Below are 27173 nucleotides of genomic sequence, written 5' to 3'. Positions count from 1 at the left end.
TCTCCAACTGATTTTGGATGATCTGAGAAAATATGGAGAGTAAAGTAGGACTTTTGTAGGGGATGTACAGAAACAAGAGGTTTTTTGATACTAGAGTGCTGACCTCCTTCACTAAAACTCATCTTCGATCTTTTTATATTCTTCATGATTTGGCACTCCATAAACAGTCTGAATGGCTGCACTACAGACCAATCTAAAGTATCTTTGAACCCCCTGGATGTGCCTGCAGACACGAGTACACACAACTTTAGGTCCACCACATAAAACCTGACCACAGTCAACACACCAAACGAGAACAATAATTTCTCTATGGATGTGGTTTTAGTCGATTTTGTTTCTTGTAGTAACAAAAATCTCTGATCTAAGAGTTAAAGTAAATCACATTATTGCAGTATGATATTGAAGGACACTCTCCAAGCTATCCACGTACTTGCGAACATATAGTGCATTATTTTTGTTGTTGTTTCGTCATGTCATCTTGAAATCACTCCTCAAGCTGCCTGACGCTACGTCACATGCATCTTAGGAAGGGAGGGCACAGGAGCAGAGAAACCAAACAGCCCGAAAACTGAAGTCAAAGTGATTTCCATGACAACATTATCAGTGGTGCGGGAACTCGAGTTCCTGTGTTCAAGCAGGTATGATAACTCTGTGCACACGTCCTGGAGAATCTTTTTTCCCAAGTGTCTCCTTGTCTGTCCTCATCAGCCCCAAGAGCCTCTGAGCAGCCTCAAGTCCATGGCCGAGCGAGCAGCAATGAGCTCAGGGATCGAGGGAGATGTGACCTCCCTGCACCTCACCTCAGGTAAGACACACACACACACACCTTGATAAAAAGAGATGGAGGGTTACCATAGAGCAGAAATAGAAAAGCTGTGTTTTAATGGAACAAAATGTCATCTCACCTCCCACTCTCAGCCGCCTCTGAACAAAAACTGCTGATGATATTATCATCCCTGACTCAACTCCACTTTTCTTTCTCTCCATTTCCAAAACCCGAATCCCTCTCATCGTCACTTCCCCTCACTCTTTCCTATTCAGAAATATTCCCCAGCAGCACTACGGCCCCTTCAGGCCCCCCATCAGGACCTCAGCCCTCGCTGTCAGAAGTCAGCATCCCCCCATCGTTGGGGGTGTGTCCGCTGGGCCCGGTTCCCCTGTCCAAAGACCAGGGCTACCAACAGGTCATGCAGGAGCAGGCGTGGACGCATATGCCACACCCATCCGACTCCGAGAGAATCAGGTGCAGTGAAATTTTTACCACCCACCTTTTCTGCAGTCAGAAAAAGCATCGTTATACACAACACACTACAGGCAGCTTCACAAACAAACAACTGTTTAAATTCAGAGGAGGCCAGGGTCAAGTCAGCTGTAAAATAAATAAATAAAAATAAAATAAAGCCCATTTCTTTACCTGAATCTAAGAAGACTCAGTAGTTCACTGCGGTACAACAGTGAGTGTCTACAGTCATCTGTAAAACATGGTGGAGACTCTGTCATGCAGAACTAAGTCGTACATACAGAAAGTCAGATTTGCATCCTCTATGCAATATAACCTGGAAGGTTACTCACTGATAATGTCTTAGTTCTGCAGCATGTCAGTGATCCCAAACACATCCCAGTGCAGTATATTCAGTTCACTGTGTTGAATAAAGGTGGTCATACCAAACATTGACTTTCAGGCTCATTAGTGCTGCACTTTTCTTCCCTCATATACTGTTTTCCACTCATAGCATAGAATGAAATGACCCTTTGTTATTGTACATGCACAACAAAACTGTGGAAATTCATGTTTGTGCACTTTCCAAACATAAATAAATCACTGTATCTATTCCATATTTACCCATTTACAAGTGACTTAACTTTTGACCAGCACTATACACTACAGTTGTTAAAAGATCTCCTCACAGTGACTCTATCAAAACATCTACGGATCAGATTGGACAAAAGCGCCTCAGCTCTTTGTGTAAACAATAGTAAAAAATATTTAAAAGAGCAAAATTCAGTCAACTGAAGTCAGTGGGAGAAACTGCAGCACAGGGAATAAAAACCCCACTGCTTTATTCGATTTGTGTGTAGTACAGTCTGATACTGGAGTGCTCAGTAATGTAGCCCACCTGTACACACACAGTCATAATTGCAGAAGTGATTATATTGGTACAGTATCTACAATGCAGTCAGCCCACACAGATACAATTGACATTTAAATCAAACACTCAAACCCTCTTGTCCCTCAGTACCTGTTGTGCTTTACAGATGAGAGCGCACACACACACACACACACACACACACACACACACACACACACACACGCAGAGCGTGGATTTTGTCTTGTTGTGATTAAAACATGACTCTGTAATAAAAGCGTGACAGACGTGTTTGTTCCACCTGTTTCTTAAAGTATAATTTACCTTCAGCTTACACGCACACACTTGTTTCTCCTACACGCACAGAGCTCATTTCCTCCACGTTTGATTTGAAGTGCTCACATTAGTCAGACACTCGCACACTTTCTGTTCTGCTCCGTTTGTGGGACTCTGTTATTTTAGGCGCGCCCTCGGTGCACACAGCTTCATGGAAACAGACAAACTGGGTTTGTCATCATTCTAAAAATACTCGGAAAAGTGCATTTAGGTAGAGAGAGTGACCCACTGCTGAATTTTCCTACTTTCTGTGAATCCATCAGGGAAGGAAAATCTTTATATAGATCATTGTGTACGTACGACCCACATGTTCCTCAACATGTGACAACTCGGTCTTCAGATCACATGTTGGTAAAATGAGTCTGCCGTGAGAATAACTCTGATTCTCACAATTAAACACATTATAAATGTTAGGCTTTGATTTTTCTTACATTTCGACCAGTTTGTAGTTTCTGATGTCACGGTGTCAGTGGTTCTGATTGCCCATCTTGACTTGGTGTTTACAAATGGGAATCTCAACCTGTTGCTTTACTTTATTTTTGCACTTGTAGTGTTTGCATTTCTTTATTTATTTTTTAAAAAGCCTTAAAACAGAGCTTCTTCACTTTTAACTGTGCAGAGACGATGGGTGAAGTCTGTCGATGAGGGTTGTTTAGGTTATGGAAGAAATCCTAATTGGTTATTTTGTTCTGCTTATTTTCAGCCCCATATTTTTATTCTCAAGCTCTACTAGAGTAGCTTAACGTGATTCACGGCTCAACAAAAATCCATCTGAGCTTTCGTAGAGCCCATCAGTTCATCTGCTTTTAAGGCCACCCTCTCTTTAAGCCACCTGTCTTCTGATTGGCTGCCCCTGACAAATGGAAGGTTTTAAAGGGAGGTGCTTCAGTACTTTCACCTTTTTCTGACAGCACATAAGTTTTAATTGTGGATTTTCTTAAACATCTAATATAGTTGAGATGAAAAACTGATTTTTAGGTAAAGATGTTTAAAAAAAATGAGATCAAGACAAATTTTTTTTCATCTTTTCTGTTTCTCCCCCCTTCTATACTGAAGATAAGACTTTAGGAATGCAGCGTGTTATCTAAAAAGTTATGCTAAATTCTTGCCATTTTCTTCATTTATAAACCATTAACTCCCCTCTCTGTCTGTGTATTACAGGCAGTACCTGATGAGAAACCCCTGCCCCACCCTGCCTTTCCACCACCAGGTGCCACCGCCCCACTCAGACACTGTAGAGTTTTACCAGAGGCTTTCCACAGAGACCCTCTTCTTCATCTTTTACTACCTGGAGGTAAGCGGTGTTGGTCCGTTTCTGCTTAAATGTTGTTTACAGCAAACTCTTTCTGTGAGACTGTTTTAGGTTATAATTGGATCTGCTGAATCGGAATTTGGAGGATGAAGATGATTAGTTTAAATGAAAGAAGGGCCTGTTAGGGAGTCCAGGGTCAAGACTAAATTGATTACACTAAAGTCAGATTTAATTTAGGCTCATGAGGTATTTATGAATCATATTACAAGTAAAATTGAGGATTTCTTTCTCCTCAGAGCCAAAACGTGCTCCTAATTTAGTCTCATTTCTCAGCACTCGTCTTCTCCTCTCTCCCTCTCTGCAGGGCACTAAGGCCCAGTATCTGGCAGCCAAAGCCCTGAAGAAGCAGTCGTGGAGGTTCCACACAAAGTACATGATGTGGTTTCAGAGGCACGAAGAACCCAAGACCATCACTGATGAGTTTGAGCAGGTGAGAATCACATCTGTGTGTTCAGCCGCAGAGTTTAAAAATGTTAACGATATGGATGTTTCTGCAAACATTTAGTCGTGCGTTGACCGCCTTCCTCTTTGTCCTCAAACTTAGTGTTTTCTTTGCTTGTTTTAGGGAACATACATTTACTTTGACTATGAGAAATGGGGCCAGCGGAAGAAGGAGGGCTTCACGTTTGAGTACCGGTACCTCGAAGACCGAGACCTCCAGTGACGTGCAGAGAGAAGCGACAGGACTGACAGCTGAGAAAGTGAGAGATGGACGCATGGAGAAGGTTTGATCCACCTGCTGACATTCCTGGATTTGACCTCAGCTCGCTGGGAAAAGGAGACGTGCGGGCCGGAGGGGGGCGGGCGAGTTTCGTCCCTCCTCCTGACCCTCCAAATCCCGCCTTACCATCCTCACACCGGCAGTGATAACCCCTCCCACTCCTATCATCTCCTCCTTTCTTCTTTCTATCTCTTCATCAGCAGGCCTGTTTTTTTTTTGGTTTTTTTTTTGGGTTTTTTTTTTTTTTTTAAATAAAAAATATTTCCTGGCTTAGACAAATCACACAAACACACACACAAAATAATCACGCGTATAATGTTCTACTATCCCCTGCCCTCGACTCTGAGTTATCCTGTTAATTTGGCTTTAAAACTGTTGCTTCTGTTAGCCCCGCCCTTTAAAGGCCAAAGATTATTGGTCAGTTATATTCTCAGCGCAGGCTCTGTCTACTTTAAACAGACCAATGAAAACCTGGAGATGTGAACTCCATCAGTGAGGTAACACTTCTCAGACTTGCATCAGCTGAGAGAAATGAATTTTAAAATCAAGTGAGAAGCAAACGAGGACGCGTCAAAGAGGATGAGCAGCCAGCTCTTTTATGCTTCATGAACTTGACAGCTGCTAATGTGACGCTTCGCATAACCTGAGACATAATGATGCTGAGCTTCTGCCTTGTTTTCCACTGGTTTATAATCCAGATTAATTTGGATTTGGAGTAGTGGAATAAAATGATAGCAGGGCTTCATATCCGTGGACACACATCATTTTCGTGCCCGTTAATACGTCAGTCTTTCTGCTTCAGTACAAATTAGGTGGAGAACTTGAACAGCCACATTGAATCTACAGTGAAATGCAGTTGGTGGCCAGATTATTAGGTACAGCTGTGCACTTAAATCGCTCTTCTGTAAAGTCGACCTTCATGATCAGTGTGGTTGTCTCCGTTATTGAGGTGTTAACAGTGAAGTATTGGTTAGAGGTGGTGCTAACCAGGCTCACCTGCACCCTTATATATGTAAAAGTAAAGCTCATCTCCACAACAACAAGAGCTGATTGGGGTCTTGTTGGAGTAACAGGAAGTCATTCACAATGAATGAATCTGTTTAAAAGAGGGAAAAAAAAATAAAAAAAAATACAAAATTTAGTTTAAAGTAAAAGTAAGCAGAACTAATGAAAACCTAATCATGAAATTTAAAATTATTTGCTGTTCTGCATTTTCGGATCTATTTTTCTAACTCGTTATATCATCAGACGCCGAAGGAGCTGAAATAGAGCAGCGGATATCAGATGCTGTAGGTGAGGCTATGAATGAATTCATCCGCCTCAACAAGCGAGTAGAAGCTGATATTTAGGCCTAGCATCTCTTCCCCCAGTGTGGCGGTTATCATTGGAATCACAGGTGTCAAGTTCCTGAGGTGCAAAAGTGTTGGATTTCTGTGTAAAACAGCTGATTAATGAGGTCACCTGCCCTGCTGCTGTGACGATGAGGCGTCCTTTTACAGCTCTGTGAAGCCGGAGCTCAGCAGTTAGCTTCTCTCTTCTGGTCTGTTTGGGAAAACAAGCAACCAGCAGCCGAACGGGTAAACACTGGTCGTAGGTGGCACCGCAGGCCTCGCTCGCACTCCAGAGGTCCCGTTTCTTGTTATTGTTGTTGTCCGGTGTTTGTTTACTTGTGAGGTGGTTCATGCTTTTTGTCCGCTGGTCTAAAAATATCCCGCCCTGCCTACTCCCGTCTATCCGCAGAGGAGGAGTGTGACAACGCAGCCGGCGAGGTGTTGGTAGTAACTGTCTTTTACCTGGTGGGCAGCGTTATGTCATAGTTTCACAAAAATGGCTTCAAACTGGGAGAAGCTTGGACAACTCAAGTTGTAATTAAATCTTCTCCTTTCCCAGTTTTCTCGTCATGCACAGTTTAAATTTTTCTGCGTTCACTCAAACGCAGCGGAGGTGCACGGGGATCCTCTCACGACTACAATAATGGCACTTATGAATACCTGCTGAAAGCTCAGTCCACAATGTTCCTCTATAGAGTTTTTGTTTGTTTTGTTTGTGCACAGATCAGATTGTGTCCACCTTCGCTGCGCTGGCTTGTCGGCAGAAATTTTCCCATCCGGCTGCCAGACAAATATACGATCAGCTGCTCATGTCAGTGTCTGCACGCAGCAGAAAGATGCTAACCAGGTGCTTCTGATAGCTTTCAACAAGCTAAGCTACAACTTTATTTAGGTTTGAAGCTTTATGCCTGAAAATACGCCAAAATGTTTTCATCCCAAGACGTCAGATACTGGCGTTTTGTCTTCAGCAGTACAGACAGAGGGTCGTTTTTGCATCTCTGACCAGAGCAACAGTGGACACAAAGATCAGAGAGGCCATGAAGCTCCGTTTGGGAGCTTTGTGTCCTGCTCTGTCTTGTTTATGACAGATTACTGTTGCTGCACCCAAGGGGGGCTCAAGCACACTTTTAGTAACATGTGAGAACGCTAGAGTCTCCCGCGTTCTGATCAGACCTTGGCCGGTCTTTAATCTGCCAGCCCCTTAGTGCAAAATCTGTGTGCTGCATTGGTGATCTATCAGCGCAGCTCCCTCACATAAATCAAGCCAAATATTTTCAGGACTGCGTGTGGGCCACTTCCTGTTTTGTGCCACATGTGAGAACTGACAAGTGTTAGAAAACAAAAAGCTCCTGACCTGCTCTGTTTGTGAAATCAGCCTCTGTGACATCAGCAGCTTTGACAAAATTTCTCTTTGACGGCGTCGGTATGAGACCGGGCTCATGCTACACCCGACACTCGGAGCGCCTCACACCCTGGACGTCTAAAACTGAGCAGCAGGTTAAAGCCAGGGGACGTGATCCTCTTAACACAGAGCAGCTCCAGCAGTTATCATGGTCTGTGTTGGATGCTGCCGGCAGCTGGATGGACAGTTTGTTCGTCTCCCACCAGCCTCTTCTTTCCTTCCCTTTTTCCTTCCTCCCTCCCTCGTCCTCCTCCTCCTCTCTGTGCTCGAGCACAAACAGAGCAACACCAGCACTGCTGCCCACATCTCCTCTGTCCTCCAGCTCTCTGCTCCATGTTTACACACTGAAGGGTTCGACTGAGCCGACTGGGCCCACACCAAACACAAACACACTCGTTCTCACACTGCCCGAGCTTCTTCCACAGCTGCCAGCAAAACTCAACAGCAGCTCATTTTTTTTTCTTGTTTTTCTTGTTTTTGACACAAAACACTTGAGTTTCTGTCTCTTCCTCTCTCTCTTAGCCGCCGCCTCCTCTCCTCTTCATGCCAGGTAGATATTTCCTTTATTTCTCAGGAAGTATTTGATAGACCATTTTATGAGGAAATGTATCCGCCAGCAGCTCCCATTGCCACAGCACAACTACAGTATATCTTCCCCTCCAGGACAGACTCTCACCGCAGGTTTAATTTCCATCCTTTCTTCTCTTTACACCACAGCGGCCCTTTTCATTTCACTCTTCTTTCTTTTCTTTTTTTTTGTTTTGTTGTTTTTTGTTGTTTTTAATAAAAATATCCTCCAATGTTTGGAGCAGCACCTGGAAGAGAGACTATCTTTATATTTTGTATCAAGTTTGTGATAGGTTGTGCTTTTTCTTTGTTTGTTTTTTTGTTTTGTTTTTTTTGTTCCAGAAATGGGGGAGATCATTTTAAAAGCCAGAGGAGAACGGGGACTGTTCTTTTTAAAGATCAGCGACTTCTCAAAGGAGTGTTTTTATAACCTGACACACAACTCTACACTTATTCACTTGACTGACAGTCGTGCTTTTAACTTTTTTGGGGGGGTTTACTTTTTTTCTGACAAGCGGGAGGGATGAGAGGTCAATCCGAGAGCTGAAATGTGAATCTCTCTCTGCCCCTTGGCAAAGAAGTGTTGTATAGACTTCTCATCCTTCAAACTTCCTTATTTTTTTTTCCTTCAGTTGTTGTCATCAGACAGCATGGAATAATGACACTTGCAAAGTGGCGCTGAAAAAGTAAATAATAACATAACCATGAATAAAGGATTGTAAAATATTAATAAAATAATTACTTTTCAGAAATCTGCACTTGTGTTTTGGTTTTTCTGGGAGTTTGGGAACATCTGAAGCTTCAAACATGATTGATGACGGGGGTGATTAGAGCTCATGTGAATATACAGGGTGGGCCATTTATATGGATACACTGTAATAACATGGGAATGGTTGGTGATATTAAAGTCCTGTGTGACCATGGTGGCCATTTAGAAGTCGGCCATCTTGGATACAACTTTTGTTTTTTCAATAGGAAGAGGGCCATGTGACACATCAAACTTATTGGTAATGTCACAAGAAAAATAATGGTGTGCTTGGTTTCAACGTAGCTTTCATTGGGTTGAGACCAGGAGACTGACCTGATAACTGTCTCGGCTTACTTTGGTAGTATGATTTGGGTCTTTGGACTGCAGTGAAAATGGACAATGAGTCTGCTCATATCTGAGTCAGAAGCAGCAGGATGGATTATACTATCAGTGGTCACATCATCAGTAAACACTAGTGGCTCTGTTCCACTGACAGCCACTCATCCCTATGTCATATTACCTGTCAAACATGGAGGTAATGTGCGTGCTTTGAATCATGAGCCGTTTCTTTTCTCCTCCACACTGTTCTCTTCATTCATTTTGGTTTCATCTGTCCAAAGATTTTAGTTGTTGTTTTTTTTTTCCAGGCAGTCTCTTTAAGCAAATCTAATCTGGTCGTCTTCCTGGCTGTAACCAGTGGTTTGCATTTGGATGAAAACCCAGTTTCAAATCATGAAAACATCTCTTGATTGTAGACCCAGATGTCCCTAAACCTGTTCTTGTCTTGGTTTGATGCTGTGAACTTGTTTCTCTGAACCATGCAGGTAATCACAATTCACACCTCGGCTTCACACTTCGGCTCATGTGGTTAGGTAGAGGATTACCAAGGGGTCCTTTGTCCATCTTTGGGGGGAAACTCCTACTGGGTTTAAATCTGGGACTCCCCACCATTTGACCTTAGAACTGAAGAAGCTTCTCAGATGAGAAGTGAAACGTCTTCAAACAACTTAAAGAAGTCCAGACGCTTTTCTTTCCAAGCTCCTTAGACTACGATGACCTGGATGACTGAGAACCTTCACAGACACATGCAAGTAATTCTGTCCTCATGCACGCTAGTCGTCTTTTATGTTTCCATTTTGGTTTTGTTTTTGGCCTCCTCTGCTTCCATCAGCATCTGTTTGAACCTCATATTGACATCCTGTGAGCAGCTACCAAATCTGAACAACAGCAATCAACTCCATGGTTGTCACTCCAGCTGTGATCTTGTTACTTCTGGGACCTGACAGGTGATAAACGGCAGTGCATTACATCATCTGCCAGGACCTTTCATGGCAGGCTTATGTGATAAGAGCATCACGCTTTACCATTTCTGATTGTGACTGTATAATGTGGTGCCGTATGGAATCAAAAAGCTGCATGTGCTGCTTGTTCTCTGCATTTGTTTCAAGGATAATGTTAGAATCCTTTATTCATATGTTCTTTGTTGCTCATGGTTCTGTTTCTGCACCCAGAGGTCTTCTGTCTGCACGGGGAAAAAGCTCTTTACTTTTTCATTTACATTCATGTACAGTTAGGAGAAGCTTTTTCCATTTTGTGCAACACTTTTACTCATAAATGGCATTTCTCTACATTTATGGATGGTTGCATGTGGATTATTGTTCTGTTCTTTTACTTTGTTCCCTTTGTTAAATGGATGTAGGTACTGCTTATTTCATAGATAAAAAATGTATCTACTATATACTGTATCAAGTATTTATAATCACTTCCACTCAGACCTGCTGCGGCATTAAAATCTCTGGATGCTGTATGTTAAAGACTGTTTTACACTCGGATTTCTTTTTAGCATTAAGTCAGTTCATTTTTCTTGAAGTACTGAGTGTAGAATATCAAACCGGCCCACACGAACATCACATGACTCCACCGCTTTCAGCTTCACCTGGACGTCAGGTGAAAACGTTAACTCTTTATTGTCATACTTTGTTTTAGGACTAACGTGGGAGAGAACTTCTGTACAAAGGCAGTAATCACAGATAACATAAAGAATAAAAAATGTGAATCATATTTACAGAGATTTAAATAAGAGCACTCAGGTATTTGCACTGTTTAGGCATTTTGCCTGTTGTAAGAGCCGTCCTTGATTTGCCCCTGACTTCAGCGCCCCGAGTCCCCTGACAGACGGCGGCAGCTTAAACAGCCGGTGTCCCGGGTGTGTGCAGCCCCTCGAGATGCTGCGTGCCCTTTTGAGACAGCAGGTGGTGTAGGGGTCCTTCAGAGAGGGAAGGGGGGCGGCCAATCATTTTCAGGGCGATGTTAATGACCCTTTGTAGTGCCTTCTTGTGTGCCATGACGAGCTTGAGGCCCACACAAAGATGCACTCCATGCACACACAGTCAGCAGATGCTTCTATATTTCTATTTAAAATCTGTTTATCTCCGCTCTTCTCTTTTTTTTTTTTGCTGTTTTTCTATGTATGTTATTGAGCTACGTTGTTTTGTTTTTCATCTTTTAGCAGCAATTTGTCAACTCTCCAACAGGTGACAGATTAAAGGAAAAAAACAGTGTAATATATGCTGGTAACGCACAAACCTTTTAGTGAACTGATTTTTTTTTTTTAAATATTGCTCAGAATATTGATCAGAAATAAATACATTGTGCTTATCATCTCATGTGAACTCTGTGAGTTCATGGAGTTTAAAAAGTGGCAGGCAATAAAACGATAAAGGTTTTTGCCGATACTGTGTGTTGCTGAGTTTTGACCTCTTGAAGTTGTGTTAGGAAGGCTGACTGTGTTTCTACAACTCTGTTTACTGACATTTTCCCCACAGATCCAAATGCAGATGTCACTGAAGTCTCTGTTCCTCTCCAGACTTGAGCCAGCTGAGCAGTCTGACTGAGCACAGACCATCTGTGTTCAGACATTAAGCCCTCCTCCTCAAAATCATTAAGATCTCAGCGTTTTTTCCTACAAGCATGATCAGATTATTACCGTTGAATCGTATCCTGCTGCTCAGCTGTCCACAAGCAACTGTGTTTATTGTTTTCGTGCTCTTCTGTTCTGGTTGTTTTTCCTTTAATTTCTCTGGCTATTCAACAGAATAACAGGTATAAAAATCCAAAAGCCAACCACACACGCTCACATGGAACAGGGTTCATGCAGAGAGTGCAGACCATAAAACCTGGAGTACATCCAGCCATCATCCTTCCACAGAATCATCTGCACTTAAAGCAGCCTCATCATTATCATCACCCACCACTTTGATAAGAAACTGACTCATCCCGAGCGTTTGTGATGGAGACTTTTTACATCGTGCACCAGCTGCAGCCATGACCGCTCATGCTAGCAACAGCTCATTTCTACAAAATATAAAACCGAACTTCATGAACTAGACACTCGGAGTTTAACAGGAGCTCAGCTATGTCCTCACATCTTTGGGTTAATTTTATTTTACTGATGCTTAAACACGTTCTTATTATAAAGTGTGAAACGCTGTGGATTTGTCAGATGGCATCTACACCTCACCAGTGTGCACAAAGGACCCTTTGGTGACACTCTGTGACACAGTGACGCCAGCAAATAATGGTCCTGCAGATCAAAGAGAGTCATAGAGGTTGGAGGGATGGAGGCAACATGAGTCACAGGATTATCAACCAGGAGACTGTCCCTGATGTCCCATTTGGACCTTTGGGTTCTTCACTTGCTGAGTTGATTGATTCACTTTCTTCTTTAACTTGGTTAGCTTTAGGTAAAAAATTGTGTTTTGGATTTAATGGCACCATTTTCCAACAATAACGCTGTGCATTGTAATGGGTAATGTAACCCTGGGACAACTGTAATGGGTTTATACGTGATGAATAGCTCACTATTCCCATAACCCCGTGCTCCAAAAGACGCCTTAGGCTTGACTGCCAGTATACCAGCGGCAGTGACACATCTTTGATATCCTGGGAATAGGAAGGGTCTGGATTCAGATAACAGTCGAACTGTGGCTGTGGCTTAACTATTTTCTGTACTGAGCTGAACTGTTGATCATATTCATATTTTTCCATGAGCATCGGACTCAAACGTGCCTCTTATCCCCCAAAACCTCACAGTATGCAGTTCGATATTGAAAGTATGCAGAAAAACATTTCAGAGATCAAAAATCTGTGACAGTCACTGCTGTGGACACACTTCATAGTTTTTAACAGCCAGTTTCATTTTGTTCTTCTTCACAGCTGGTTAATGGACACACAGCAGTAGCCCATACACTGGTTGCTTGCGACACTGCCCCCTTGTGACAATATGTAAACAATGCTCTCCAAAGCTGTCCATAAGCCAGGACCGCTTCAGTCATGTTTCTGCCTCCAGTCAAATAGAGATCATCTAGATTGGCCACACCCTGGCAAAGTCTGGACATGCAGGAAAAATGTACATTTCCTGACTGGAGTGTCCTTGTGATCTCTTTGATCATTAGCAGATTGAAACAGTCACCAACATTTGCACATTTTGTACCCCATATCATATCCCTGCTATTTCCCCTGGCAACTGGCAGCAACCTCCCAACCACTTGCCACCTGATCAAGGAATACACAATTTTCCCTAGAAATTGGCTGTAACTGGGAGCTCGCTTAGCAGTCTCTAGGGTTGCATGAGTGGAAGTTAGCAATCAATTTCCAAGCAACTGTCCGCAGGCTTCAACAACTGCTTCTAACCAATCAGGGAATTCACATTTTTCTCTAGAATCCACTGGTTATCTGTTCGTCACCAACCAGTCTCTACCTGGGTGACTGGGTGACCACTAGTCATTGGGTGGTGGAAACCAGTGGGTCCCCAAACTCTACTTTGAGAACCAACTCTGAAGCATTTAAATTGTTATTATAAATACGCCTAATTCTCTACTTAATGAGCACAAGCCGCCCTGTGTCCTCTGACTGGTGGACTGATGCTGACATCCATGATGTTTACAAAAAACAAAAGCAAGTACACATTTAAACAGTTTGAGTGCCGAACATTATGAAGTGTGACTAGTTTAAATTCATTTCCATGTGAGGACAGTAACAATAGATGTCTGTTGGCCTGATCTATTATCAGTGGAAATACATGGAACTGGTTTAGACTGGGCAAAGTAATGAAGCATTTGATCCCACGCTGAGCACAATGTTCAAAGGGAAAACCCAAATGCAGACAAAAACCAGGTCGGACTTCAAAGGGCACTTTAGTCACTAAAGTGCATTAGGCGCTGCACATTGATGACAGGAAAAATCTAAAAAGGGCAAACAGGACAAATACAAGCAGGAAGCCAACAAAAGAGGAGCAGGAACTGGAGGGAGAAATGATGACCAGCACAGACACTCATTAAATACACATCAGGGAGGGAACGATAATAAGGAACAAGCAAACTCAGTCAGGAGGAGAGCAAAGGGGAAAGAGGAGAATAAGTACAAACATAAACATAAAACAGGAAGTGATTGACAATGATATTATAAAATGCTGAAAACGTTAACTCATAAAGACAGTGAGATAAAGTCATTTAAGAGCCAGATAGAAAACAAGAAAAAAACAGCAAAGATTAAATTTAATATCATTCAATTTTACCCCACAAAATTATCCTGTTACTTTGCTAAACTGCTGGGTGATTAAAATATCTAATTCTTTTCTTCAACATTTAACTGTTAAACGTTTAAACACATCCTAACACACCCCGATGCCTCAAGAACCTTTACTGCACATTCAAATCTGTCATTTCTGAGGCTCAAACAAGTTAGACATATAACTGAAAAGGCCCAACGACGTGACATCCTGGTGTTTGAGAAGTCAAGACAATAACACCAAACATTCTCATTTCCAAATGTGACTCAGGATCTTTGCTGCATTTTCTTCCCCATCTAAAGCTTCTCTCCCCTTTTTTAAATATGTGTCCAAAAATGTATAAAGCTGTCGTTTTCATCAAATTCATTAATTAATTCAATTCAGTTCTATTTGTACAGGCAGACCCTACACAACACAGGTACGCAGAGTGTTCCTAAAGTGCACCTCAGCAGTAAGTTGGTTCCACCCACACATACACCCACCCACACCCATTGCCTCCATCCTGTCCGTCACCTCTGGGCAACCGCTGCCCCACTTATTTACACTCTCTGTGCTTTCATGTGCCTGAGCGATGTTTGTTTACTCCTCACACGGTGCAAACCGCAGCACGACATATGGAGATGTGACTCCATATGTCCCTGTTTTGCTGTTTGCCAGCGTGACGGCTGCAGAGACTCGCTATCTCCTTCTTCTTCCTTGGCCATGTGCGCTACATTTTAACACGACTTAACCGAGGTCAAAGCCTGCAGATGTGTTCCCTGTTTTTTTGAACATTTCTCTTTACAAGTTGTGATGTCTCAAGTCCTTTTTTTCTGAAGCTTATGTGTGAAAAGATTTGAGTTTGTGCAAGCAGTCGTGTGTGTGTGAGGAACATAATATGAGTGTTGAGCTGTGTGCATGCAACCATATGTCACTATCTGGTACTTCTAATGCGGCACATTTTTTAATTTGTATTTTTATTATGTAATTGAACATTGTAGTCTCATAAAATGTGAACTTACATAAAAAAACAGTAAAGGAAAATCCTCTGAGATGTACTCCCTGAAACCCTGTTTAATTAAATTTATCCAGTAGGTCTTCTTAGGCCTCAGTCATGCAGGCCTAGAGAGTGGTTGGTGACTCAGCGGCAACCACTTCCATTATTCCCCAACCAGTTGGCATGTGGTTGCTGGCTGTTGCTAGGTCACATGGTCCTGCATCAAAACCCTCTGTGTGATTGCTTTGGTCATCACCACATTGCCACAGACGCACATAGTTTTCATGAAAGACGCCAACTTATCTGCAAATATTTGTTAACAACTTGCCGAGCAGAAACTTACGCGATACACAATCTAATGTTTGGTAGCAAGTCAACATCTTCCAGGTCAGCAACCTGCTGGTTTTTCTGTGAATTATAAAATCATAATGATGATGATGATGAGGTCTGCAGTTCTTTAGATGTTGGTCTGGGTTCTATTTTTGATGAGCTCTGGAGATATTTTAATATGCCAGCCATCCGGGGCAGTTTTCTAAATTAGTGGATAACAATTATTTTTTTCCACTGAGGGCCAGGTGGGTTGGGATAGCTTTTTCCCCCCTCTTTATAAATTAAATCATCATTTAAAAAAACTGCATTTTGTATTTTCTCAGGTTATAATATGCACAAAAAGAAGAATAAGAAGAAAGAAATCAGGAAGGAGGAAGATATTAAACAGAGACAGAAAAAGCTGCAAATAACACAAAAAATATAAAAAGTGAAGAAAATGAGACCAAAGTCAGAGAGATGCTGATTCACACTGCACTAAAATCAGGGGCAAGGGTACCTAGACCCGGTTTGTAGAGTACGCTTGGGGAGTGTGATCGTGTGTACAGCGTCTCTTTATGTCTGTCTCCACGTTGGTTGAGTGTGGAGTAATTGCATTTGAGAGCATGAGGGGGGGGGGGGGGGGAATGGATGTTTGTATCTGTGTGTGCCTGTATGTCTGTGTCTATATGTCAGGTTGGGTATCAGACGCCACCTCTCTGGGGACACCTCAGGCCCTCCAAGGTTTGGAGGCCTATCTCCACCCACCACCACTTCCCCTGCCGGTGGCGGACTCCCTCAGGTGTCGGTGCGTTGGTGGTTCTTTGTGTCTGGGGGTGGGCGTCCAGGTACACACCGGCTCACTCCTTGGCGGCCGCTTATCGGGGCCTGGGGCTCGCTCGGGCCCCTTCGGGGGTGGGGTGCCCCCGGCCTCTCGGCCTGGGGCTCGGTCACTCAGGCACAGCTGGCGGCCAGCGGAGCTCATGGGCGCGTCACTGCAACTCCCCCTGGCTTCTGCTCCGCGGCTGCTGAGTGAACCCTCATCTGGGACTCTCCTCAGCTCTTACTGGAACAGTGGCGCGGCTGCCCCTCTGTTGGTCTTCCATGGTCTCTTGTGTTCTGGGGGCCTCTGGATGTCTGGAGTTTTGATCTCCTCCATACCTGCTTCACACCCTGGAGGACGGGGCTGTGGCCCCCCCACACTCCCTAGCAGATTGTTACATGGAGAAACCTTTGGAATACAAGCGCGCTGATCCACACAGGTATGCACACGGGTGTTCACTGCTCGTAGACCCAAATTACACCTTTCTTGGCTGCTACTTCGAAGCACATCTGTCCTGCGTGCTGCACAACAACATTGAATATTTAGTATTTACTGCTGTTTACACTTAGCTAGATTAATGCGATGGTGTTGTGTTTAGTATGTTGCTTTGGGTTTTTTTTTGTCTTTTTTTGCTTGTTTTCTATTCTTCTCTCAACAGGTGATCCAGGAGATTTTTATTTTTTTTCTCCCCCCCTTTCTCACTGTCCCTCTCCCCTTCTGTTTTTCTTTTCCTTCCTCTTTCTTTCTCCCTTTCCTATCTCTCACTCATGTCTGTCCCGTCTGTAACATCTGAAAATAAAATATAATAAATAATAAAAACAAAGATCGACCAAATGGACCAATACGGCAATGCCACGATGATCCATTTGGCAAAGTAAATCCATTGGGTATCCTTGTTGGTCTTCAGACAACAATTCTGATGGCTAAAGAACCAAATGGGACAGGCAAAAAAAAACAAAACAAAAAAACAAAAAACTAAAATCATCAGTAAACTCTCTGTTTGGTAGATTATGGTTGGTTATTCAAAGTGGAATTTTTATTCCATAAATTACTGAAATTGCAGATTCACCCAAGATTAATATTACAGGCAATTTTGGAAATTATTGCAAATTAGTAGAAGTCTCCAGGTAACACCAGTAATATGAAAATTAGGCTTTAGTGAGAATTCCCACCGATGTGAGTTTATTAAACACCTCCAGCTTCACAGCATTAGCTGGATGACCTATATTTGGGCCTCCTGGGCACACATTTAGGCACTTGGCTCAAATTTGTGCAACTAATCATTATGCCCAACCTAACAACACTTTAAAGTCTGTACTTTTCCCCCACCTCATGATCCTGGTGAAGCCAAAAGGAAAAACAATCAAGTTTTTTAGTTGTTTGCTACACAACGGCTGTCCTCAAACTGAGCTCCGTCACTACTCTCTCTTTTTCTTTTTATCTGCCTGTTTGTAAAAGTCTGATCTGGTTATGAACTAAAGAAAATACGTAGCCTTGTCAGCTTGATGTTTTTTTGTTTTCTTTTCCTTCTTAAACTCAGAGTCATTATTTGCAGAAGTGATTTTTCTAACATTACTGTGCACAGGGACGTTTTCAGTACCATTACCATTCAGTTCCGTTCAGTTCAATTTTATCTATTTAGCCACAAATCACAGCAACAGTCACCTTAATGCACTCAACATTTGAAGGTAAAAACCCTACAATAAATACAACTATGGCCACAGGTTGCCTGGTAACAAAGAAAGCATCGTTCACTGTGCCATAAGCTCCTGTAGCAGAATCGTCATGTTTATAAGAATCATAAACTAGCATCAGACATTTTCCAACGATACAAAGAGTCGCCTCTGGATGATAATTAATAATTATTTGAGTTATTATTGTGCTCCACCACTTCAGGCTTCACAGGAGAGACAATTTTCCCCTTCAAATTCACCGTGGCATTTCTCCCTCGGGTAAATTACTAAAGCCGACTGTTTTCTCAAACACGTCTGGTATCAAACAGCTACACAATAGCAAACCACCGATTTCACTTTAACTGATACAGCTTTACCCAACAAAAGAACACAAGAGTGGTATCAGTGAGCTCACTGCAGGAAAACGGAGTAGCACTCTGGGCACGTAGGCTACACCTCCACCTCCTTCAGCTGCTCCAATCTATTTATCATTAGAAAAAAATAATGTATTACCAATCCAGAAAAATCCAGAACATTTTTCTGTCTGAACGTGTTACAAAAGCTATAAACTCAAGAACAAGTGTTGGCAAAATTTATTTTTTTATGAAAACATTTCAGATCTCTGGGATTCAAACTCCAAATGGACTCCAGTTACACTAAAATGTATTTCTCTTATCTACAGCTGAAGCTTAGATAATTTAGTCAACAGAAATATTTCAGACTTTTAGGTGAAGCTGAACAGAAAAGCTCATTTTTGGTCTCTAAAGCTGATATTTTAGACACAACCAGCACCTTAGCATACAAGTTATACAAGTTTGTGTGTTTCTGTGTGTTTCTGTGTGTGTGTTTGGTCATGTGTGCGGGTGACGCACTCACTGCTGGCCAGAGGACACTTTGACTCATTCCTGTCTGTTGACTGTACTGAGGTCTGGCAGGTCCACCACTGAGAGCAGCCCTGCGACGACTGTAGCGTCAAACATCACCCCCGCCCCAATCCGCCGCCTCCCACCCCCCTGCTGCCCTGGAGGAAGTGATGTAAGGGCTGAACACAATCAAAACACAAGTAGAAAACCAGGGGAATGGAAACAAAGAGAAAGAGATGAGCTCTCTGTGCACATTTAGAGGAAACCTGGTGACCCTTCACACTCCTGAAGGATTTTATTTTACATTTAAATAGTGAAAAGTGAACCAAAAACCTGAAATCTACATTTAAAAACCTAAAAAAGATTCCTCTCAGGTTCCCGAATACCTCGCAGCATGCACGCATTCAAGCAAACGCCATCTTTGCGGTGACCTACATTTTACCGTCTTGACGCTCATCTGTTCAAACATGTTACTGCAGAGATGACTGTTGGAGGTGGTGGTGCTGAAGCAGATATTGGAAAATGCCCCAAGAAAGTTTCCCTGCCACGCTATCAGATCCTGAAGTGCCCGAGGCTCGGAAACAGCTGCTAACTGCAAAAACCACAGCTTCAAAAATCGCTCAGCCTCCTCCCTAACAGACACCCTGCTCTCAGAGCAGATCTTTCCCAACGTGGAGATGGGAGAGAAGAATAGGATGCGACACAGGTCGGGAGTCATTGTGCACCTCGCATTAGGTTATTCCAGTCCACAGTCACTGATTGGAGAGTGACGTGAAAACAGCCTGCGGGGGAAACTAAACTATGACTCAATGACAGAACATCGCATCAGAGCAGGACAGCAGAAGAAAGCAACAAGCTGTCCCACAATCAACAGTCTTCACACCAAACAAGGCTGTAACAAGTCCAAGAGCAAAAATGTCCACAGAGGACTAAAGACTGGATACACTTATTTTATTATAAGATAAATAAGATATGGGGGCAACTTTAAGCTTATTCTTTAAAAAAAAACACCTGCCTAAATTCTCAAAAAATTAATCAAAGATGTTATAACTTAGCCTGAACATAGATATTTATACTCATGTATCCGTCTAATTGAAAAATTGTTACTACTTGGCTACGATGTTAACCACCGAAGGTGAGAACACGTGGAAACCCTTGGGACTAAAGAAATGAAGCCAGTGCCAAAGACACAAAAGTTCAGTTCCTCTGATGGTCACTTGGACTGGTTAACACGTGGGTTCATCTTCATAGACTCCCAGATTAAAATGCACAAATGTACCATTACAGAGGAAATAAACATGATTAAAGCAAAAACAGTTCTCTAATGATAGTTTCCCCATTAACTACATGTTAGGTGACGGATTTTTGGAAAGCTCTTTGTTTGGATGCTTGTAAGGCTTAAAGTCAGGGCTGCAGCTGCTTTGATAGACTCACCTCTGCTAACTCACTCAGTCATCTGACAAAGCTCCACTTTGTCTTTGCTGTTTGTGCTTTTTAGAGCCTTTTAATGGAACAATCTGACCATCAACAAAGTTTGTGCTTCAGTTTGTGTTCAGCACTTCTCACTCTCTTCCAAATATGGTCACTTCCTCCTCTTCTTCTTCATCTTCTTTCAGTTGCTCCCTTTAGGGGTCACCATAGCAAACCATCTACCTCCATCTCACCCTATCCTGAGCATCCACCTCTGTCACACCAACCCTCTGCCTATCCTCCTTCACTACATCCATGAATCTCTTTGGTCTTCCTCTTTTCCTCCTGCCTGGTAGCTCCATATTCAATATCATTTGTCCAATATATCTACTCTTCCTCAGGCATACACGTTCAAACCATCTGAAAATTATCTCCAAATGATCCTTTATGGCTCCAAAATACGAACATAGTGGGAGTCAAAGTGGGTGCAGAGTCTAAAACCAATGCACTTGCTTTCTCCAGTATTTTTTACAATGTGAACATACTTATCCATTAAAAAAAATCAAATCTAGGTAAAATTGCGATTGTACTGGGGTTTTTTTTTTTTTTGCTTTTGACCAATTGCAAGTAGGTGAAGCAACCTTTAGGCCACATGTGTCGAACTCCAGGCCTCGAGGGCCAGTGTCCTGCAGGTTTTAGATGTGTCCTTGATCCAACACAGCTGATTTAAAAGGCTAAATGACCTCCTCAACATGTCTTGAAGTTCTCCAGAGGCCTGGTAACGAGCTAATCATTTTATTCAGGTGTGTTGACCCAGGGTGCGATCTAAAACCTGCAGGACACCGGCCCTCGAGGCCTGGAGTCCGACACCCCTGCTTTAGGCAAACCACTTTTAATCACAGGGCAGCTGCACAGCTCCCCTGGATGGAAGCAACCTGTCACCAAACAATCACAGGCCAACTCTGACTGACTGATAAAGATTCTGATTTAATTTATAACCACAGCAAGAATCCTAACATGTTTCAATCGGTGTGAGTAAGTCTGCATCAAAGAGCGTGACAGGGGGCTCGACTGAACCGGTTGTATTCTGATTATATTTCTATATAAAAGAAAAATAGGACATTTGTTGAATTGGATAAATGGAAAAAGGCGAATAGTTGGATGGATATCAACAGATTTGTGTTTTTGGCTTATTTATCACAGTGAATCATATTATAAGATCAACCACTGCCAGCTTGACCCTCTTCAGCTGCTAACTTTGACTCTGTAAAATTACTGCAACCATTTCAAAGGCAACACGACAGCGATTTCATTGAACACCGTCAGAGTAATTTTGGTTGTGCTGCAGTCTCCAACCATATAGCAGCTCTTCATAGGCGTTGCTATATTGGTCAAAACAGTCGCTACATTGACATTTTAACATTTTTGTTGTCTTGAATAAATTCAAAAAGAGCATCAATTTGTGAGATTTAGAGGTGTTGGTAGATTATTTTAACCCTACAAACACAGAGGACAGAGGCAGGCCAGCTGTTCTCTTTTACTTCTTATCTTTTTGCTATTTGGATTTTTAATGAACATACACTCATAACAGTGAGATTAATCGTATCACATCCCTCTCTGTGCGATAGTTTTTATGCATATTTCCCCCAAATTTCAAATAAATAGCAGATTATCAGTGTGGGTCTGACTTTTGGCTATCTTGACCATCCTTTCAGCTTAGTGAATGTAATTGTGTCTGCATAATGCCTCTTACATCACCTGATACTTCACACTCATCTGTGACCTCATAAGTTATGTCGCAGGTCTTATGCTTGCTTTGTGACTTCAGTGATGTCACTCTGACATCTCCCTCTGCTGATGTTAATGTGTGTGACACAGTGAGCACAGCACTCGTTATTTTAAAACGTGTGAACATATTTTGGTTGCTGCCATCCCTACCCGACATAACCCTGCCTTTAACTTGTATAAGGAAATACAAGAACAGCTCTAGAAAAACTGGGACACTGTGTAAAATGTAAATATTATATGTTTAAACATTTTACAATTTCATGAAAAATGTTAGATCATTTTGAATTCTGATGGCAGTAAGACGCCACAAAAGATTTGGGACGGAAGGGTCGAAAAGTATGTTAAGTAAGTGTTACTAAAACAACAGATGGAGGAACATCTTTCAACTAATTAGGTTAACTGGCAACAAGACACACGAAAATAAAAGACATCTCAGAGAGGCAGAGTTTCTCAGACATAAAGGTGGACAGAGGTTCACCAGCCTGCAAAAAGGTGCATCTACAAGTCGTGGAACAATTATAAATGTTCCTAAATGTTAAGGTTTTGAACACTTTAAAATCTCATCATCTACAGTTAGTAATATCCAAATATTCAAGTATCTGGATAAATCTCTGCGTGTGAGCGACAGGGCTTAAAATCAATTTTGCATGTGAAGCGATTGCATGTGCGAGTCAGGAGAGAAAAAGGACAAATGCAGCCTAAGTGAAAACTTATGGATCTGTGACATTTCAGGAGTATCAGAACAGCTGAGATGCATTTTATTTAAACACTGCTGGGTCAAAAATTGGTCACCTTCAAAGATCTGCTTCCTTTGACGAGACCTAACTCGTCATGTCAGGACTTTGCAGTCTATTTACACCTACAGGCCATGCACACTCTTTCAATGATGAGGATGTACAATTTGAGCAGGGAGTCAAGGAGGCCATTTACACGAGGAGGGGGCTGTCACCATCTTACAATGCTGTGATTGCAGCCATTCTCCAACTCTCTGTGAATGGTACTCATGGCCATCGATCAGTTTTCGCTGATCAATGGTCTTTGATCAGTGGTTATTGATCAATAGTCATGACAGTTTGCATAGTAATGATCAAGAAAGTGACCTGTTTAAAAGGTTGGGGGAACCAGCATTCAGCTGAGACAGCTGAAGAAATCGATTGGATGAGTGGATGAGAGATTTCCTTACCTGGACGAGCATGCATCAAACCATGCGCGTTACATTGTACTATTATTTTTTTTTAAATTTACAAATAAAATGCCACAAAAATCAAAATATCTCATCGTACCAGTTTATCATTGTTTCCATCAACGGCAGTCGTTTTGCCTGTTTTATTATTTTCCTTATATGTGACTTTCATGTTATGTAGTTCTCATGTTGGACCACCCATTCAGTGTTATCACCATGTATTCCTTACCCATGCTAGATGGTAATGTGGGAATAATATGCAAATGTATATATTTTTAATGAGAGTTGATATTCTTGTGTTTTCATCCCCTACATGAGTCTTTCTCCTGTTCTGTGGTGCAGCCATACACTAATTGTAGAAGCCCTCAGGGTGGAGTTACTGATTTCCTGTCCGGGGGGGTGGAAGGAGTGGGGGAAGTTGTAGAAAATGATGCTGTGCCGTCAGCTGCATGAGAGCTGAGATTTTGACCTTCTTCGTATAATCTGAACAGCGGCGTCCCTCCTCGTCTTCTGCTGTCAGTCTGACTGAATCCCCAAGACGATCATTAAAGGTTCATTTCTTCAAGAAATACCTCACATCACGCTGCCCCCTTCTGAATCATATCTGCTCGGCCAAATCCTCCTCCTCCACATGCTCTAATTTTGCTCTTGAAAAAACATCTCTCTCTCTCTTTTTCCAGCTTTCTGTTGTTACATTTTCATCCAGAGCTCACAAAAAGAAAATCTTCTGTCTTTGAACCTCAGCTCTTTGCTGATGATCTACAAGGTCCACTCAGAATAGTTTTTTTTTATATTTTCTAAGGTGTTAACCTAAAAAAGGGGCTCTCCTGCTTTGTGGGCCATATGTTACTGATTACCTGACTGTTATTTGAGGATTTTCTGGAGTGATGTCCAGAAAAATACATAAATCCAACAAAGAATTGTGAGTGATTTTACCTCATTCTCACCTTATAACGAATCAGCGGCTCTTTTTGATTAATATTCTATTTCTAACAAGATGTTTACATTCAGCTCTAAAAAGTGAACAACTGTCCCTTTTGTTTATATCAGAGTTTTCTAAAGTTCTCCTCTGGGTGCCTAAGGCTGGCTCCAACTGCATTCACACACTGATTTAGCCGTTCTACATTTAATTCAAGTTAATTAGATACATTTTGGTTCTTTCAGGCTCACTTACCTGTGTGGTCTCACCTGTTGGCACTTGGCTAATTATTTAAAAAGGGCTTGGTGCAGACATTCTTGTGCTCTTCTCTCCAGCAGGTAGGGGTGCTGTTTGTTTGGCTTTGGTTAAAGAACATGTGTTTCAGGGTTGGCTGTAGCTCAGATGGAAGAGCAGGTCATCCACTAATTAGGAGGTTGATGGTTTGATCCCTGTCTGCTTCAGTCTGTGTGCCAAACTATCCTTGGACAAGATACTGAACCCTTAGTTGCTCTCTGATGCATTCATTGGGGTATGAATGTGTGTGAATATTGAATTGAAAGCACTTAGGCATAGGAAAAAAGTGCTTGTGTGACTGGTTGAATAAGGCATGCTGTATAACGTGCTTGGAGTTCTCCAGTGGGATAGAAAAGTCCTTTTATAAGAAACAGTCCATTCACCAGTTCTGCTGAGTGAAATTCTAGTATTTTATTAGTTTGCTACCTAGTGTTGATTAACCATTATCTGTATTCGTATGCTGCACACCTACAGTTATGAATGCAACTTGCCAAACAAACTAATGCTTGCTGGTAATTGAACACCCCTCCCTCTAATCCATATGAGGTGATTTCAGGCTCCAAAAAATAATCGTTTCAAAATGACGAGTCCAAAACCAATAGGTGCTGTAACTGCAGCCATGTCCATCTTTGGCACCATCGCTTGACTTCCAGTTCTGTAGAAGTCTCTTAGAAACACCTCAGTAAAAACTTTCCCGATTAGTTGATGAGCTCAAGTAATATTTTACACAGCATGAATACAGTTTTGTGAATTATGGTCCTCAGAGTCATGCAAGTGGATAATCCAGGGTGTGCTTGTTACTGACAGTAGTACAGTAGAATTATTTTCTTCAGTAATGCACTAACATGTGTTACTATAATAAATTCAATAATTACATTACAGTTATGATTATTAGCAAAAAAACATGTCTTTTTCCTTTCTGTGCACTTGCACTACAGTCAGCTTATTTCAGTAAAATATTGGAGCAGTCTACAGTAGAGATATGGACATTACTTTTATTTTTAAAAGGACAAGAGCTCAACGGTAAAATCCAAACTGCAGCCATGACAGAAAAAAACACATACTGCTAACAGAACATCAGCTCTTTGCTAGCACATGCACAGACAGCATGCTAACACAAAGCTAGACAAGAACCCAGAGTTATGATACAGCTGAGTGCCTGCTGAGCCGAGTCTAGCAGCCAGAGTGTGAGGGTAGAGTCCATGTGCTTTGTCTATTGATTCTGCATATTCCAGTGATGCTTGTCTAGTGAAATCTAAAACTAGAAATCAATTAAAATGCACCAAAGTAATGTAATCACTTTCCTTTAATCTCAGCATTCTATCATAAAGCTTTCATAACTGTTTGCATCCATCTTTCACATTAATGCCATCTTGTGGCTGCAGCTGGCTTTTGTCTCTAGAAGCAGGAATGACTCCGCTTGATTACATGCTACTGTAATCTTTATGGGTGTTCTCATGGGCGTGTCCATGACATCACCCACTACTAACATTATTTACTGTATCTTTTGAAAAAATACAGCAATTTTAACAGCACAATACTTAAGAATATTTAACAGGAGCAGGTTTCATTCTTCCCTGGTTTTATTATCACACTGTTCATCAAAACGGCAGCAAACCTTCACCATCTTATCCAGGAGGGTCACCTCTTCACCCTCACATGGAAGAAGTAATCTAATTGGCATTGTGGTATGTTTGCAGCAGGTCCCTTGTGTAGCACTGGAACCCAGTCACGATGTTTCATCCATTTCATAGGCTGGTTTGCTGCAATAATGCCAAATAATTAGCATCTCTATAGATAGAAGGTAGTTCTGCAAAATCACTCAGTAGGATGTTTGTTCTAATTTGCTATGAGCTCAGAGCGCATCGAAAATAAAACTAATAGGCTATAAAGAGAGATATGAACATATTTAGAACTTACCGGAATGAAAATGTCTGGAGCACCAACAGATATCTGGAGATGGAAGAGAACTGCACGTCAGCTCGTCTCACAGCTGCTATCCAGGCTAGACTCCTTCGTTTGGTAACATCAATACACGAGCTGCCTCATGTTGCTTCCAGGTTGGGAAAGAATGAAAAGATAAACCATTTTCAACCTTATTCTCTTGCCGGTGTTGTGTGTGACTTCGCTCCCTTTTCACTTGCGCTAGACCCCCAAAATGGCGGATCGGGCCAAAATCCTTTCCACGCCCACCCCCCGTGACATCACGCTCCAAAGCCCTATAATGCAAAGAGCTTGACAAGCAGCCAGGCCAGCAGCTTTCTTTTTTTTTATGGCTATTTGCACATGCGCATTGTGGATAAACTGGTGTTTGACAGGAAGCGGATACGAGACTGGACAAGATGCCAAAGGCTCTGCTTTCACTTTTCTGAAATCAGTTACCATTTGTAGTTTGTGTGGAAATCTTTCTCTAAACTCAGATGCAGACAGTGTTGGGAAGGTTACTTTTAAAATGTATTCCATTACAGAATACAGAATACATGCCCCAAAATGTATTCTGTAACGTATTCCGTTACGTTACTCAATGACAGTAACGTATTCTGAATACTTTAGATTACTTAATATATTATCATGCTTTTTACAACAACGTGAATGTACTATTGCTGTGTGATTTATTACTGTTACTGAAGGTCCGCGACTCCGAACTGTAGTAAAGGGACCTCTGACTAATACGGCTCGTCGGCTGTCGGCTCGTAGCCGAAAAATAGCTTTACTTTGTTGTGTGGGTCAATTTTTCTTGCGAGAGACAGAGAGAGGCGTTGAAAGGCTGCTCCAACGGAACTTATTGTTTTCGGAGGAAAACACGAACACTGTGTACAGTCGAGTCTTAATAGCTTACTTACAATTGGGCTCGTCAGGCACTCT

At 42.0% G+C, this 27173-nt stretch overlaps 1 protein-coding gene across 2 annotated transcripts in view; it reads left to right on the top strand.

Annotated features, from left to right (window-relative positions):
* Positions 1-4680, top strand: part of LOC113015167 (CCR4-NOT transcription complex subunit 3-like) — a 39975-nt gene extending 35295 nt beyond the window's left edge. For both annotated transcript variants that reach the window (XM_026157102.1, XM_026157103.1), the window contains 5 exons: positions 709-805; positions 1042-1243; positions 3585-3717; positions 4040-4165; positions 4301-4680. In XM_026157102.1, the coding sequence (XP_026012887.1) occupies positions 709-805; positions 1042-1243; positions 3585-3717; positions 4040-4165; positions 4301-4399 (657 nt within the window). In that variant the 3' untranslated portion in view covers positions 4400-4680. The remainder of the gene's footprint in view (positions 1-708; positions 806-1041; positions 1244-3584; positions 3718-4039; positions 4166-4300) is intronic.
* Positions 4681-27173: the final 22493 nt, after the last annotated feature.

This window comes from Astatotilapia calliptera, chromosome 22, assembly GCF_900246225.1.
Source record: "Astatotilapia calliptera chromosome 22, fAstCal1.2, whole genome shotgun sequence".
Lineage (NCBI taxonomy): Eukaryota > Metazoa > Chordata > Actinopteri > Cichliformes > Cichlidae > Astatotilapia > Astatotilapia calliptera.
Note: the sequence above shows the minus strand (reverse complement) of the source record. Positions and strands in the feature narration are given on the sequence as shown.